The 14,214-nt window shown below is 38.2% G+C and overlaps 1 protein-coding gene across 1 annotated transcript in view; it reads left to right on the forward strand.

Moving 5' to 3' along the window:
* The window catches only part of man1a1 (mannosidase, alpha, class 1A, member 1), a 170,053-nt gene that overhangs the window by 30,622 nt on the left and 125,217 nt on the right, over window positions 1-14,214 (forward strand). The window contains exon 2 of the mRNA XM_085381419.1: window positions 9,056-9,152. Coding sequence (XP_085237545.1) covers window positions 9,056-9,152 — 97 coding nt within the window. The remainder of the gene's footprint in view (window positions 1-9,055; window positions 9,153-14,214) is intronic.

Here is a 14,214-nt window from a genome sequence, read left to right on the forward strand (position 1 = left end):
CTTAAAACCCAGAGGTCACCTCTTGTTACTTATGCTTACGCATCTCTGTTTGTTTGCATTGCACTCTCTGTCATTTATCCCAGTTATATTTCTCTCCTTGTCTGAAGGAGAGAAGTGACGTCAGAGTGTACAAATCAGATCCCCACCTCTTTTAAAGCCAAATGACCAAAGACAGAATTTATCGGAAAGGAAAATGGACACTCAACCTGTTAATCCCCTGCGAACTTAAATACTCACGAGTTAGTTTTTAGAAATAAAATCTTCTGAAATTTCATCAGAATTTCAGAGTCGGTCATTAAAATTAAGTTCGAAGTTTGAATTGAGCTTCGAGAAGAACATACCGTGACCGAATTGCGCTCCGTTTTTGTCACTCGGTGAATGGTTGCTGTGAGTGTTTTGTGTTTGTACTACATTCTGATGCGTGTTGGCATGCTGTAACACTAATTTTCCTCCATTAGTTGTCCTGCTGACAGGAAACTGTTTTACGCAGGCAAGGTTCTGGCTCTGTGTGCGGATCTGCGGGTTTGTGCTTGTATTATATCAGTGAACACAGCTCGGATATTGAAGCAAATCAATAAACGGAGAGGGGAGGTGGAGCAGGGGGGACAGTGGTGATTGTCAACACTTTTCACACAACCTTTTTTTCTTTTTGTAGAAAATAAGCTAATTTTTGGTCTCTGTGTGTCCGCGTGTGCATGTGTCTGATGTTTTGTGTTTGTGTATCTGCATGCTCTCAACAAGAACAGGTGTGTGTATACTTCAGATCTTCCAGCTAGACTGCACTTGATGATAGTGCCCTAGAAAACCATTGCACCTTAAACACAGAGCCAATTAGCATGGAGCTGTTGTGTGTCTGAAATAGCTTCAGCCACCATATCCACCGGTCAACCTCGAAAATCCCAGGCAGTTAATCCAATTAAAGTCAACACATAGGGATCCTGGACATTTAATCCAATAAGAGTCAACACACAGGAATGTTTTAGTAGTGAGAGCTACGATATGAGCCAACCGATGATTTAGAACACTGGTTGCATGTTATTGGCTCAAATTTATAATTGTGACCGTTTACTGTGGTGATATCATGGTTCCAAATCTCTCACTTACTGGCAGATTCTTATGTTTTCAAGGGTTGAGTAACAGTCCCACTTCAATTCACCCCTTATGTTATTACAGCAAATCTTTGGTTAAAGGGCTCTTCCTTTTGTCAACACTGTTAACAAAACAAAACTGGTGAGAGCACACAGTCTTAATAAAACTTTTACACACATCTTAGCTTAAAGCACATTGTAAACACAAATAGCACGTATTTTCTGTAATAACATGTTTACAGTACAGACAAAACTGGTCAAGTACCAGAAGTCAACAAGTTTCCATTATTGTGGTGAGGGCTCCATACTCCATACACTTTTGCATGCAAGCAGACAATAATCCTAATTTGACTTTTAATGTAGTTTTGATAGTTATTTATAGGAAATTAGGCAGAACCAGTGCTGATTTCAGCTGCTTCAACAGAAGCAGCATTGGACTCAAGCTATATGCAAAGTAGACAAGCATTTACTTCATAAAGAGTGCCCTACCTGAGACCAAACGCTTTGCGTAGATTTCCTGGACATGCAGAGGACCAAGATGGCTCTATCAATTAACATACTTTGATCTCAATAACAAGATCAAGGAAGGTTTCTGTTACGAGTTGGCAGTATCCGAGTGACTGGAAAGTGCATATATAAGATGGCTGTAGTCACCATGAAGATTTTTGCATTTTGAAGTATCAAAGTTAGCATTTTGTCTACTGCCATCCTAGTTTTATGAAGCTAAAAGTTACAGTATTTGGATTAGAGAATTAGGTGCCAAGTTAGCAGCTAACATTAGCATGCTTGGTTTTCTCGCTGCACGGGTGCTTCAAATAGACATGCAAAGTAATAAACTGGTCTGTCTCTACTAAACAAACAGCCAAGGTATTTGTTAGGTAATTTCATTCAAACACTGCTTTTACTTTTACACAATGAATTCAGAGGGAATCCATTAGAATTTCAGGGCTATGCTATGTACATGCTATCTAGTGACTAAAACTGAAACAATAGCAAAAGGAGCCTTTGGTAATAATGTTAGTTAGAACTGATCCCAGGGTTTTAAGTGAGCCAATACTGATCATGTGGAGTAAAACGTGTGTTTGAGTGGATCTTTTAATGTGACATGCATATAGGGGCAGTAATTAGCAGCTTCAGTAGCTTTAATTTAGGGGGGTTAAATGGAGCACGGCTATCACCTCACGTCCTTTAGATGTGCGTGGGGGAGGATATCAGAATGAAGTGCCATTTGTCATGTGTTTGTGTGTCTACTTAAAAAAACAACACATTTGACTATTCTTGAACCAGCTTAAAGTCCATGGATGAATAAGAGACTATGTGAATGTGGCATACTTGAGTGAGAGATGCACATGGAGCACATGAGACAGGAGATGAGTGTAACACTAATTAGGCCGCCTCTATTCCAGCAATGCTATGGCATATTTTCCCATGCAGGGCTCTCTAATAACCAGTTGTTCTGTGGAAAAAGCTTTAAATCAGAGGCTATTCATGCACAAGCCTCTTCTGCCTGCATGATGTAACCTGCCTAAGACCCAAACTGAAACGTTGTCAGTCATCTGAACAATGCGAATAAAAGAATGAAAGCAGAGTTTTATTCCTCTTCTGCCGTGCACAGCTCTTGTTGCCGTCGGTATCATCATGCTTTTAAATCACCACAGATACACCGCTTCCTTCAGCAGAAACATTCATACCTTTCTCCTACAGTTGTAGTCCTAGCATGTTACTTCCTATATTTCCAGGCTTTTGCCTGACAAACAGTAACAGTAAGGGTCTCTAACCTTGTAATAAACTCTTAGTCTTTTATTTTTATTAAAAAATATATATATTTCTTAGCTTTTGTTTTTTGTTTTTTAAAAAGGAGGAATAAATAACTTTAGGAAATTCCACTGTTAAGAGATATTTAAAAAAAAAAAAAAAAAAAAAAAATATATATATATATATATATATATATATATATATATATATATATATATATATATATATATATATATATATATATATAAGATAGCTAGGAGTTGTTTGAATTTGAATTGCTGCTAGTTGTTTTAGTTTTTTACTGAACAAAATATATTTTAGTCAAAAAGTGTGTCACCTTGGAGCAAAACATTGATTAATAACTGAGAAAGCTGATTGGTTCTTAACATAAATCTCTTGGAGCCTTGTTGCCAGCCAGTTTCATTCTGAAACCTGTTGGCCTAAAACCAGCAAACTGAAGGCAGGTTTTTTCAGAAATGTTTCCAGATCTTGTTTTAATTGTTTGTTTGTTTTTTAAATATAAGATGTAATATAGTGAAACTTCTTGTTTCACTATATATATATATATATATATATATATATATATATATATATATATATATATATATATATATATTTTTTTTCCATCTGTGGATAATCTCACATATATATTAGGCTTCTTTCATGTGCGTGGTTGTGTTGTAGCAGTGGGGAAACCGCTTTTCCTGGATTCTTGCTTAAAGTCCTGCCTGACCGACTTCCTAATTGGCTGTCTCGTTGTTTGACTGCTTTACCAGCTGACTTTGCTAACTTTCCCTGGCAGCCAGTCACACTGACCGAGTGCCTCGTTGACCTGTTGGTTTGCTGCCTGCTGCCGTTAAAAGTGATCACAGTTAATTGTTGATACTCTGAGTGAGTGTGTGTCCTTGAGTGAGCTAGCTGTCAGTGAGTCAGCAGCAGCTACAGAAGTAGCTTTCTCACTCAGATCTGTTCACCACAAGCATGCATGCAAATGAGTGCACTCATACATGCATGTACGCTTGAATGTGAGCAGTGAAAGAAGGGTGTGTTGTACAGAAATTCACTTCAGCTTGACTGAATGCAAAGTTTGTACTGCACTTATATTTAGGTGTATAAAGATGGCAGTGTGGTGCATGTGGAAGGGGGGCATGATGTTTGCTGTTGGTTACGATGCAATAGCAACCTCTCTGTGATGAGAAAACAGTCATTTAGAGTGTGTGTTTGTGTGTGGGCAGACTTACTGTTTCAAGGTGGAGGATAACGGGGCTTTAGTGTGTCTAATCTGCAGCTAGGTTCTAAAAAGATCCGGGACAGCGCTACATAACCTGGATTAGTTGAACGGACGCAGGCAGAGCTGGAGGAGGAGCCACATCCGAGACTGAAATAAGTGTTAGGGTGTTAAATTGGAAAGCAGCGTTCACATTGCAATCAAGCCCCGGCCAGCGCCAGATTAAAATGAGATGGAACCTCAATGACTCCCACTGGGGAATCAGGTGGTTTCAGCAGCAGATAATGGGACTGAGCGGAGGAAGATGTCCCTTCACACAGGGAATTGAGCGATGTGTGGATTTAGCACAGATGAGGCAATCAATCAGCCACAGTCATAACTGGAAGAGAGAATAACATTAAGTAAAAAGCTGCTTTTCCACATGATTGATGTTTGTCTTGATGTGTTCAAATAAACAAAATATTATTAAAAATTTACAAATGGAAAGAAAAAAATATAATCACCCTGAATGTCGACAGCATTCCTGCAGATCTTCAAAAGCTCTTGAAATTCAAGGTGCATCAAAAAGAATAATACAATTTAAGTAAAGTAATGGACAAGTTTTAAAATACATGAAAGAGTATGAAGCTAAATGTAAAGTTTTACATATGATACAACTCTTCCCATACTCGAGCAAAGTCTGAAGTAACTGCACTTTTTTCCTTAACTTGGGAGGAAACAAATAGATGCTTTTAGTTAAGGTTACATTTTGTTTGTTACTGTTATAATTGCAACTAGAACTACAGCAATTAGAATTTTAAATGACACAACTACATCAATAACAACTACAACAACTGAAGTTGCCTAAGGCTATAATCTGGCATATTTACATTTCTTAAAATGTTCATTAATAGTTATTGTCCCTCTTTTTTATTTAAAAAATGAAATAAATAAAGTAGCTACAACAATACCTAGAACAAGTACAGCAATATCTGGAAAATCAACAGCAATATTCTATTTCTAGAACAACTGCAACCAATAACTATAACAACAACACTACAAAGACTAAAAATAACTTGAACACGTACAGTATTACCTAGAAACATTATTTATAGATTACTTTTCTTAACAAAGATACAGAGAGCTTCACAGACAGAAAATTCAAATAGTAAGACATACCAGAAATAATTAAAAGCAGAAAAGAACAAAAAAGTCAATTCACATACTGAGAAATCACTTCTTGTTTAACACGTTTTAAAAGAAAATAAAGAAATTGTCACTCAAAGCGGTCGGCTCCATTTCTCAGATCAGGTCAGGTGTAAATTCTTTGTGCTCATGATAAACAGATGCCATTCCTATAAACCAAACAACAGCATTTAGACAGTTTTATGATGTTGTTTCTGGACTAAAGCAGACAGGGAAGACACTGGGATTAAAACACTTAGCATGGCTAGAATTAGGATTGTTCTACCATGGAGTTTTCTGTTTTTCTGTATTTTGGTCTTAAAAAGGTACTGAAAAAATCTTTTGTTTGTTTATACTCTGTACCCCAGATACCCTGCTTTTTTCATGACTTTTATAGGACCTTTTCTTGTTTTTCTGAATAAATTTCGACTTTAAATTCAGGTCTGTCTAAACAGACTTTTAAGCTCGATTCAGAGCTTAAAATTTCACAGTGCTCCTTTTTATTTTTGGGAAACATGATCAGTGAGCATCTTCAATAAGAGATAATTAAATCTGATATCAACTCAGTCCATTACACTTGTAATTAGGGCTGCCACAATTAGTCGAGTAGTCATGATTACGTCGACTATCAAAATCGACTGATTTAATAGTCGACGCGTCGTTTGAAGCTTTGTAAGATCACAAAAGACGCAGGAATAAGTAGTAGAATTTAAGAGTGTAATAACGGACTGAAACAGAAGATGGCAGCACTGCATGTACAAGGATGCCAGCTGCCATTAAACCACAAAGAAGTAGCTCTGTCCCAGAATTCATAGCGCAGCCCAGCTCAGTTTCCAACAATGGCGGCATCTAGTTAGTTTTAATATTACTCTTATTATTCTTTCTGGGTCACAAAATAAAGTTTTAACATATTTTTAGGTGTAAACCTCAAATATCAGCTCAGTTTATCAAAACACCACATATTTTCAAAATCGCTCCGACGTTTGTTACCCACTAGTTCGATAGCTAGCCGGGGGCAAGGCTTACTAGAGCCCGAGAGAACACCGGACTCCCGGCAAATCGTTTTCAAACCCACCGTGGTCTTTCGCTACTCAGGTTAAACATATACAAGTCACTTAGATAACTTAAAAATGTTATTGTTTGGCTTTTTGTTTGTATTTTATTTGTTCCTGAGTAAATCTGTTTGGCTGAGATTAAAGTTATAGTTTTTACACAGCTGAACAAATGTCAAGCAGACAGCTGATTATCAGAAGTGTGAGATGCTCGAGAATTTACTCCGGTGTCCTGTTATATTTTAGATAGCAAGGAGTTTGTTAAACTTCACCGAAACAATCTGCAAATTTCATTAAAATTTAATAAACTATCATCTTGTCTTTATTTTTAGTTAGCACATACCTTAAACACTTCAAGCTGTAAGCTAATGATAGTTACATAAGAGCAGATGCATGCTGGTGCAATAAGCTGTACGCTGTGCGTCCAATGGATGCATGATCTGATTAGTCGACTAATTGCAAAAATAATCGGTGACCAGTCGACTATCAAAATAATTGTTTGTGGCAGCCCTACTTGTAATTAACCAAAGAAAATCTTCATTGACTGGTTGGAGAGTGGGAATAATTTCAGTCTGTTGGTTGCAGAGAAAATCATTAAATCATTAGCCCATTTTGATGAGAGACACAGCTTGACAGCTGGAGCCCGTGAAGCTTTGGCTCGAGGTTTTGTAAAAGAACTTGACCAAACATACTTAGAGATGTTTGGATGTTCGTGTGCTCAAAGTTAAAGCCTCAAGTGTTCAACACAAGCTTTGACAGAATACCCAAACACTGACAAGTTAGCTTAATGTTTTCTGCCTGCAATATGAAAATAGCTGCTCACTGCTGAAAATTCAATATATTAACATAAAAAAAAAACAGGTTTGTCATAGATCAAGTTAAAGACAATTCTACTTCATTTTATTTGAATGAAATGTTCCTCCCTCCCTCACTGAGTACACATAACACGAAGTAAAAAAAAAAAAAAAAAAAAAATAGAAGTCAAGTTTGTTTTACAGTCTTGCCTATCAGTCTTTGTTCTCTCTTCTTATTTCAGCTGTTGCTCTGTCTGATCTCTTTTGTGTTCACGTGTTTATCGATAGCTTGCATGAGTTGACTTTTGTAATCCAAACACATTATATCAAAAGGCTGGACAGAGAACAAGGGATGAAAATGCTAAAAATCTGTTAGAAAGTTGGATACCTTGTCAACTCCCAAGTAAATGTTGAGTAAGCATTAAAAAAGCTACAGGGAGCAGTCTTGGTGTACGATGGCCAAAGTTGTCAAAAGCCCAGGGTCTATTCAGTACACCCTGTTTTCTTTTTTTTTTTTAAAGCAGTCTGTACCAACCTGCTGCAATAAGTAATGAGTCAGTTTCGGAAAGACTTCTGAAAGGAGCTGCATGATAAAACCTGTGGATGATACAGCACTGACGAGAGCCCTGATTTAAATATCCCTGGTTGTAGTCAATACATGGTTCAGATATCCAGAGACTTCTGAAGCAAAACCTTTTCCATCTGTGGATAATCTCACAGATGCAGAATTTATTTCCCTTAACAGTGACGGGGAGATTAAACAGGCACGATGGTTATGCTATGTTACTCACTGGTCCTGATTATTTTCCCAGAAGGAAAGTTGTTCTTTTATTATAATGGTGTTTCTTGAAATCTTGCGCTGCAGTCTCAGACTTCCTGAACAGAAACTTTTATTGTATGTTTGAAGGGCAAGAATGACAACATGTGCTAACGAGACACATTGTCACCCTCCTATGAAGTTTTTTCCCTGCTGTATTTGTCATGTATTTGTCAGTCATGTGTCCAGATAAGACCGACAAAAACAAATCTCTGAATATCTTTTAAAATTTTGATTGAGGGAACGCCACAACAGATAATGTGATTCATTATATTCATTCATGAAGCTCTAGACCTTTGAGACCGTACCAAATAGAAGGACTTGCCCTAAATATAAAAATCGTTTTACAAGAGAGCTTTTGGTCAACAAGATGTGACTGAGAGGAAGTAAACCTCTCAGGGTTTCCTAGATGAACCTGTGGAAGGATCATTAAGGTTTGCCTGCAGCTGCCTTTATCCCCAGATAGCTCAGGGCCCCTCGTGCTATTTGCATTATGCAATAATTTACTGCTGGCTTTAGCTCTGTGTAGCTACAGTTGACCAGAGGCTCCAAAAACCTCCAAACCGCCTGATCAGGGAGTAAATCCTTACACGTGTCCCCACTACCATAACCCTTAACTTTTAAAGTTTAAGGAAATCCTCTATAAATAAAAGACACCTTACTTTAAGTTGAATAAATACACAATGAATAATACTAGCAGGCAGTCCACATTACAGCATTGCCCAAAACAACTCTGACTATGATTTTTTTTTTTTTTTTGAGTATCCATTATTTTTCTCAACCTTCAGTGACGTTAATCTGAAGAACTTTGGGTCTTGGAAAGTTGGCTGATTAAATCAAGACATTGTGCTATGTCAGCTTGAGCAGTGGGAATATCTTTCCGACAACCATTGATTGAATTTGGGGTAGTTGATGTCAGTTGCAGCTCTGTATTTATTCATGCATGTGCTGGATATTTTTTAGGGTAGTTTAGAAACGCATAGTTAAACGTACAGGCTGATTCACCGAGTGAAAAACGAGCCTCATCGCTCGGTTAAAACGATTTGATTCTGTTGTTACGGCTCACAGTTTATTGTCCCGTTTAACTCTCTTCATTTCTCATCTTCTCCTCCTCCCTCTCCCCCCCTCCTACCCCTCCTCTTCCTCTCCCCTGTCAGATGATGAAGCATGCGTGGGACAGCTACAAGCAGTACGCCTGGGGTTCCAACGAGCTCAGGCCTGTCTCCAAGCATGGCCACTCCAGCAATCTATTTGGTGAGTGAAAGACCACGTATGTGTGCACGCCCAAACACGCGCACACCCAAACACACGCACGCACGCGCGATTGATCTCTTGTCCCTGCCACCAGCAGCCTTGGCCTTTAGATTAGCAGCCAAATTGGCCGTCAGTTAGAGTCATCCATCTACACATGCCTCTAAATGTCAACTTTATCATATATTTATATTCTGTTTGTGCTTCTTCCCAGTTGTCAGTGTCTGTGCTCGTAATGAGTACAGTGATGCGGGGTGTTTTATTCTCTCTGTCTTCTTTTTTTTTTGTTTTGTTTTTCCCTCTCCTCGGTTTCACACTTTTGTAACTCTTCTCTGAAAGTCTTAATTGTCTGTCAGCCTTTCAGTTTTGAGGCTAGAATTACCACCTCTTGGTTGAATGTCTCCTCTCAGATCTGTCAAGTTTCAGTTTACATCCATGTCTCTCCACACTTACAATACATGCAGTGAAGACTTTGAAGCAATTAAATAGGTGGGCACCAGAGATTAGTGTCACCAATTCAATAGCAGACTGAATGTGAAATATGATCCTTTCTGTTCCTTAGTGATAGTGGTAAATAAAGGCCAAAATAATGCTTTATGGCAGTCTCTGACCCTTCTCTTATGAGTCTGCTCAGTTCAGTTTTATTTATATAGTGCTGGTTCACAATAAATATGTCAGACCTACAGTATTAGAGATAAAGCACAAAGAGACAATCACCTCAGACCAGAACTCTGTAATGCCTCTTATTTTTTTCATTTGTATTTAGAAAAAAGACCCAGAGCCAATTTTATCCTATTAGTTTTTGTGCAAAATTTCTACCATAAGTACCATATACATTTTTGAGTTACTGCCAGAAATATTGTCAAAATTCTCACATGTAATCCTGACCTTTGACTATCAAAATCTAATCCAAATGAACACAAAGTAGTACAGTGATAGTAAATGTATTTATATTGCCCCCTTTAAGATTCAGATCACAAGGTCCTTTACATCAAATGCAACCCCAGAAAAAACCCCCAAAACCCCCCCAATGAAACTGAATGTCCCAGCGCCAGTTTAAAAAGATGAGTCTTCAGCTGCTTTCTGCTCGAGTCCGTCGTAGACTGGACGGCAGAGAATTCCTAAAATTGCAAATTCCCTCTAATCTTTAGTTTCTTAGTGTACATTAGTGTACCCTGATCAGACCTAAGAGCTGCTAACATATCGCTGCACAGATCTTGGCTGCGTTTAACTGGACTCAGAAAGACAGTATACTGACAGTATACTGCTACTGATGATAACACATTTAAAAATAGGTATATGATAATATTGCAAACAATCCAGTGGCAACACAGTTATAGTTACATCCTCACTACTAAGTTCATCACAGCTCTCTTCTCTTGATTGATAGCACTTTAAAAACAATTCTTCATTGCAATCTTTCAATAAAAATGGTCATTATCTATACTGTATATTCTTTTAGCCATGCTAGTCATACAATGAAAATCTGAACTGTGACAGCTTTATTAATGTTAAATGGAAGTGAAGCATACATCATTTCTGCAGGTGTTTGTGTGAGCTCTGTCTGTATGCGCCACGATAACTTTAATTAATTGCGACCGATTGAATAAACGGGAGCAGAGACTGTGTTTTTAATTTAAGATCTTTCTCTCTTTTGTCCTAATAACCCCAGGGTGTTTGTTTGGAGTCCTTTAGCTGTGCATATGTAGGTGGTGTATGACGGTTTAGTGTGGGTTTGTATTGTGAGCTTTTGATAAGATGACAGCCCCATGTGACAGAGGTAGCTGAGCCTCTTCTGCTGATAAGGTTTATGCCACGATACTCTCTAGCTTGATCTGGTTTGAAGTTTTCCTGCACTCTTGCATTTTTTTTCTTTAAAAGTTGCCCTCTAATGTCACGGTGCAGTGAAGGCTTTTCATTTTTAATTCCCTCGATAATTTCAAGTAAACTCCCTGTAATTAAGAAAAGAATGAATGTTAAATGGGTGTGTCAGCTGAGTGGAAGGAAACTGAATAATTGAAGTGTTGTTTAAACTGATATAAATTAATTATTTTTTCACTCAGAAGCAGCTGTAAAAGCTGTAAACACAACAGTGACGCGTAGATTTAACATCTAGTGGGTGTTTGTCAGTTTGCCCTCTTCGTTCCTAGGGTGGTGTAAAGCTTTAACAATCAACCTGTATCCCCTCCCGTCAGATCTATCTGTTTTGGGGCAATATTTCCAGTTGTTGGTATATAAAGCGGACTATGTTATGTGGATCCGGTGCATAAGTAGGACACGGCAAAGCTATTGCATGCATTTAGTACTCCTTTTCCTCTGTTTTTATATTTTGAGGTTATTTTCCCTTAATATTGGCTTTAAAAATCAAAGCTAGGAGCAAAAGATGCTAATATACTCTGCTGAGCTGAGACTAACCAGATAGATTACATAAGGAGAAGACATGGCGCTCAAAGATTCCTGACCTGGAATCTATGGGAGGATTCTGCAGCGCAGATGGAGGGAGAAGTCTAACTTCATGTGAAGGTGGATTAAAAAAACAAAACTTTTTAAAACCTTATTTTGGGGGACACTCTGCAAACTTTTGAAGAAGTTTTCATCCGATTCGACTGATTCTAGACATGCAGTTTTCAAACCCTGACGACAATTGAAATAAATTTAACTTAACCTAGAAGAAGTGCCTGAGGTAGTTTAATGGCTGCTGGGTTGCCTCTGGAAGGTCTTGTGGGGTAAACTGCAGATTTGGTTTCTCAACTACAGCTGGTTTCATAATATATTGAGAAATTATTCCACTGTTAAAAATGTGAGACAGTGAGAGGGGTTTTAAATTGTAATTGTAATTTCCTATTTGTTTTAAATAAAATAAGTTGTACTTCCTCAGGAATGATATTTTGGCCAACGAGTGCTATTTCTGAATGAAATAAAAACCTGGTACAGTTGTGAATATTACTGCACCACTTGTCCACAACTGTTTTGTTCTGTTGCATTACATTTACAGGAGCTGTGGTTATTTCGTTTTTTTCTGCACACAGTTTTATGCAGAGTATAAAAAATAAAGAAAGTGAGGTTTTCTTGCTCCTTCTAAGCAGAACTTCTGAAATTTTTCTGTTCTATTCTGTTCTATTAGCAAAAAAAGACAACCAGAGATTGGCTCTTATTTAAATATTTGGCCGGAAATATAAATCGTAGCATATCAAATGTAGACTTGGCCCTGTAAGACAGTGTTTTTCATTTTAGATTATGCCACTTTGAGTTTTTGCCTCACAAACCCCCCTCAAAGTCTTTTTCAGTACACAGTCAGGAAGATTCGGAGCTAATTTTTAATGATTGCCTTCTTATGTTTAATGAGGAAATTCAATCAGCTTTGTGTAAATTTCATCTACAGTTTCATTACTGAAATTTATCAAACGTAAACGTAGGACTAGGGAGGAAGCTGCTGTGTGAATATTAATTGTCAGATCACCTCTTAGAGTTGGTCTTTCTACGTGTTTCTCTCTTTCTCTATCCGTCCCTGTGTCTGTGTGATAGAAAAGTAAATAGGTTTTAGTTGGTTGCTCCAGTATACCCACTTCCATCAGTAAATAAGACAGCTTGGCCCCAGGGCCTTGTCACTGCCTTTTCCAGCTCCTATAGAACATGATGTAGGATGATGATATTAGCCTGACCTGAAATATTATGCAATGAAGCCACACACCTAAGGCTGCTTCCATGATATATATACTCTTACTTGGATTGCTGAGTCAAACTAGCCAGGAGAGGTGTCAATTAGAATGATGACAATGTCCTCTCAAAATCAACAATAAGAGCACAAGAAGTATTACGAGACCTACTCTGTGTTTTCCTCGAGACAGGATTTAAAGGATTATAAATTACTCATGGTTATTCTTTGCCTAATACCACTTAATGTTAATACACTTTAGCGTGTTGCGTAAGCGTGACAACTGTCAGAGGGATAAAAATGAAACTTCCAGCTGCCCGTTTTATTTTGGTGGTGTTCGACTTTCTGGCTCAGAAATTGTCACAGCGGGTTTGAAACCAACGGTGGTTTAAACCTTTCCGATTGTCCCATTTATAATAAATGTTAGGACTGCAACTTTAAATGATTGTAATATTGTTCTGCCTCCAAAATCTTTATTAGCCATCCATAATGTTGTGCATGGTACTGTCAAAGCACAATATAGATCATTGTTCAGGAGTTTAAAAAAAATATACAATAAATTGACATTCTGATCCTTTTTTGTGAGTTGGGCTCATGTGGGTCTAAATATGTGTTTTTGAACAGTGCGATGTCTTGGATAACGCACATTTTATTTCTGTCAAGCTGTTCAGTGGAAGAAGCCTCCAGATGGGGTGGTTCTACTTTGGGGAAAGTTGGATGCGTCTCCTCTGTGGTCACTCCCTGAAGCAACAAAACTCCTTGGTCTCAGACGCCAGCTGTGCTGTCAGCTGTTTCCACTGTATCGAATGTGTTTGGCTGGATGTTGCGGCACTTTTGGGATGTATTGCAGTGCTTTTGTTTGTCCGCGTAAAAATCTTAGTGTACAAAATTTGAAGAGCTTGAAAAAAGAGGGCAACTGGACTTCTTTGAGTTTTGTGAAGACGTGTCAACTCTCATCCAACCCAAAAGACCAGGCCTCTCGGTCTTCTGGGGACCTTTGATAACACTGTGATGGCTTCTGCAGTCTTTTATGCAGTGGTCTGCTGGGAGGTGGCAGCACAGAGAGGGGCAGGAAAGAACTTGTAGACTGAAGAGGGCCAGCTCTGTCCTGGCCTGTCCCCTAGACTAGACCGCAGAGGAGGAGGGGGGAATGAAGTTTAGCCAACCTAATGTCCATTATGGACAACACCTCTCATCCCTGCATGAGACTGTGGGGAGGCCCTGAGCACCTCCTTCAGCAGCAGATTGTTAGAGCCATGGTGTAGGACAGAGCAATCAGACATAGGATAAACACCTGCTAAAATATGTGTATATATTATAATTCCCACTGCACCTTATGCACTATAAAGAATGTCAGTAACAAGGTTTTAGTCCATTTTTGTGTAAATAGTACAATTTAGATATTGTAAA

This window comes from Rhamphochromis longiceps, linkage group LG15 (assembly GCF_057381845.1).
Source record: "Rhamphochromis longiceps isolate RC_006_pf linkage group LG15, R_longiceps_female_GT1.1, whole genome shotgun sequence".
Lineage (NCBI taxonomy): Eukaryota > Metazoa > Chordata > Actinopteri > Cichliformes > Cichlidae > Rhamphochromis > Rhamphochromis longiceps.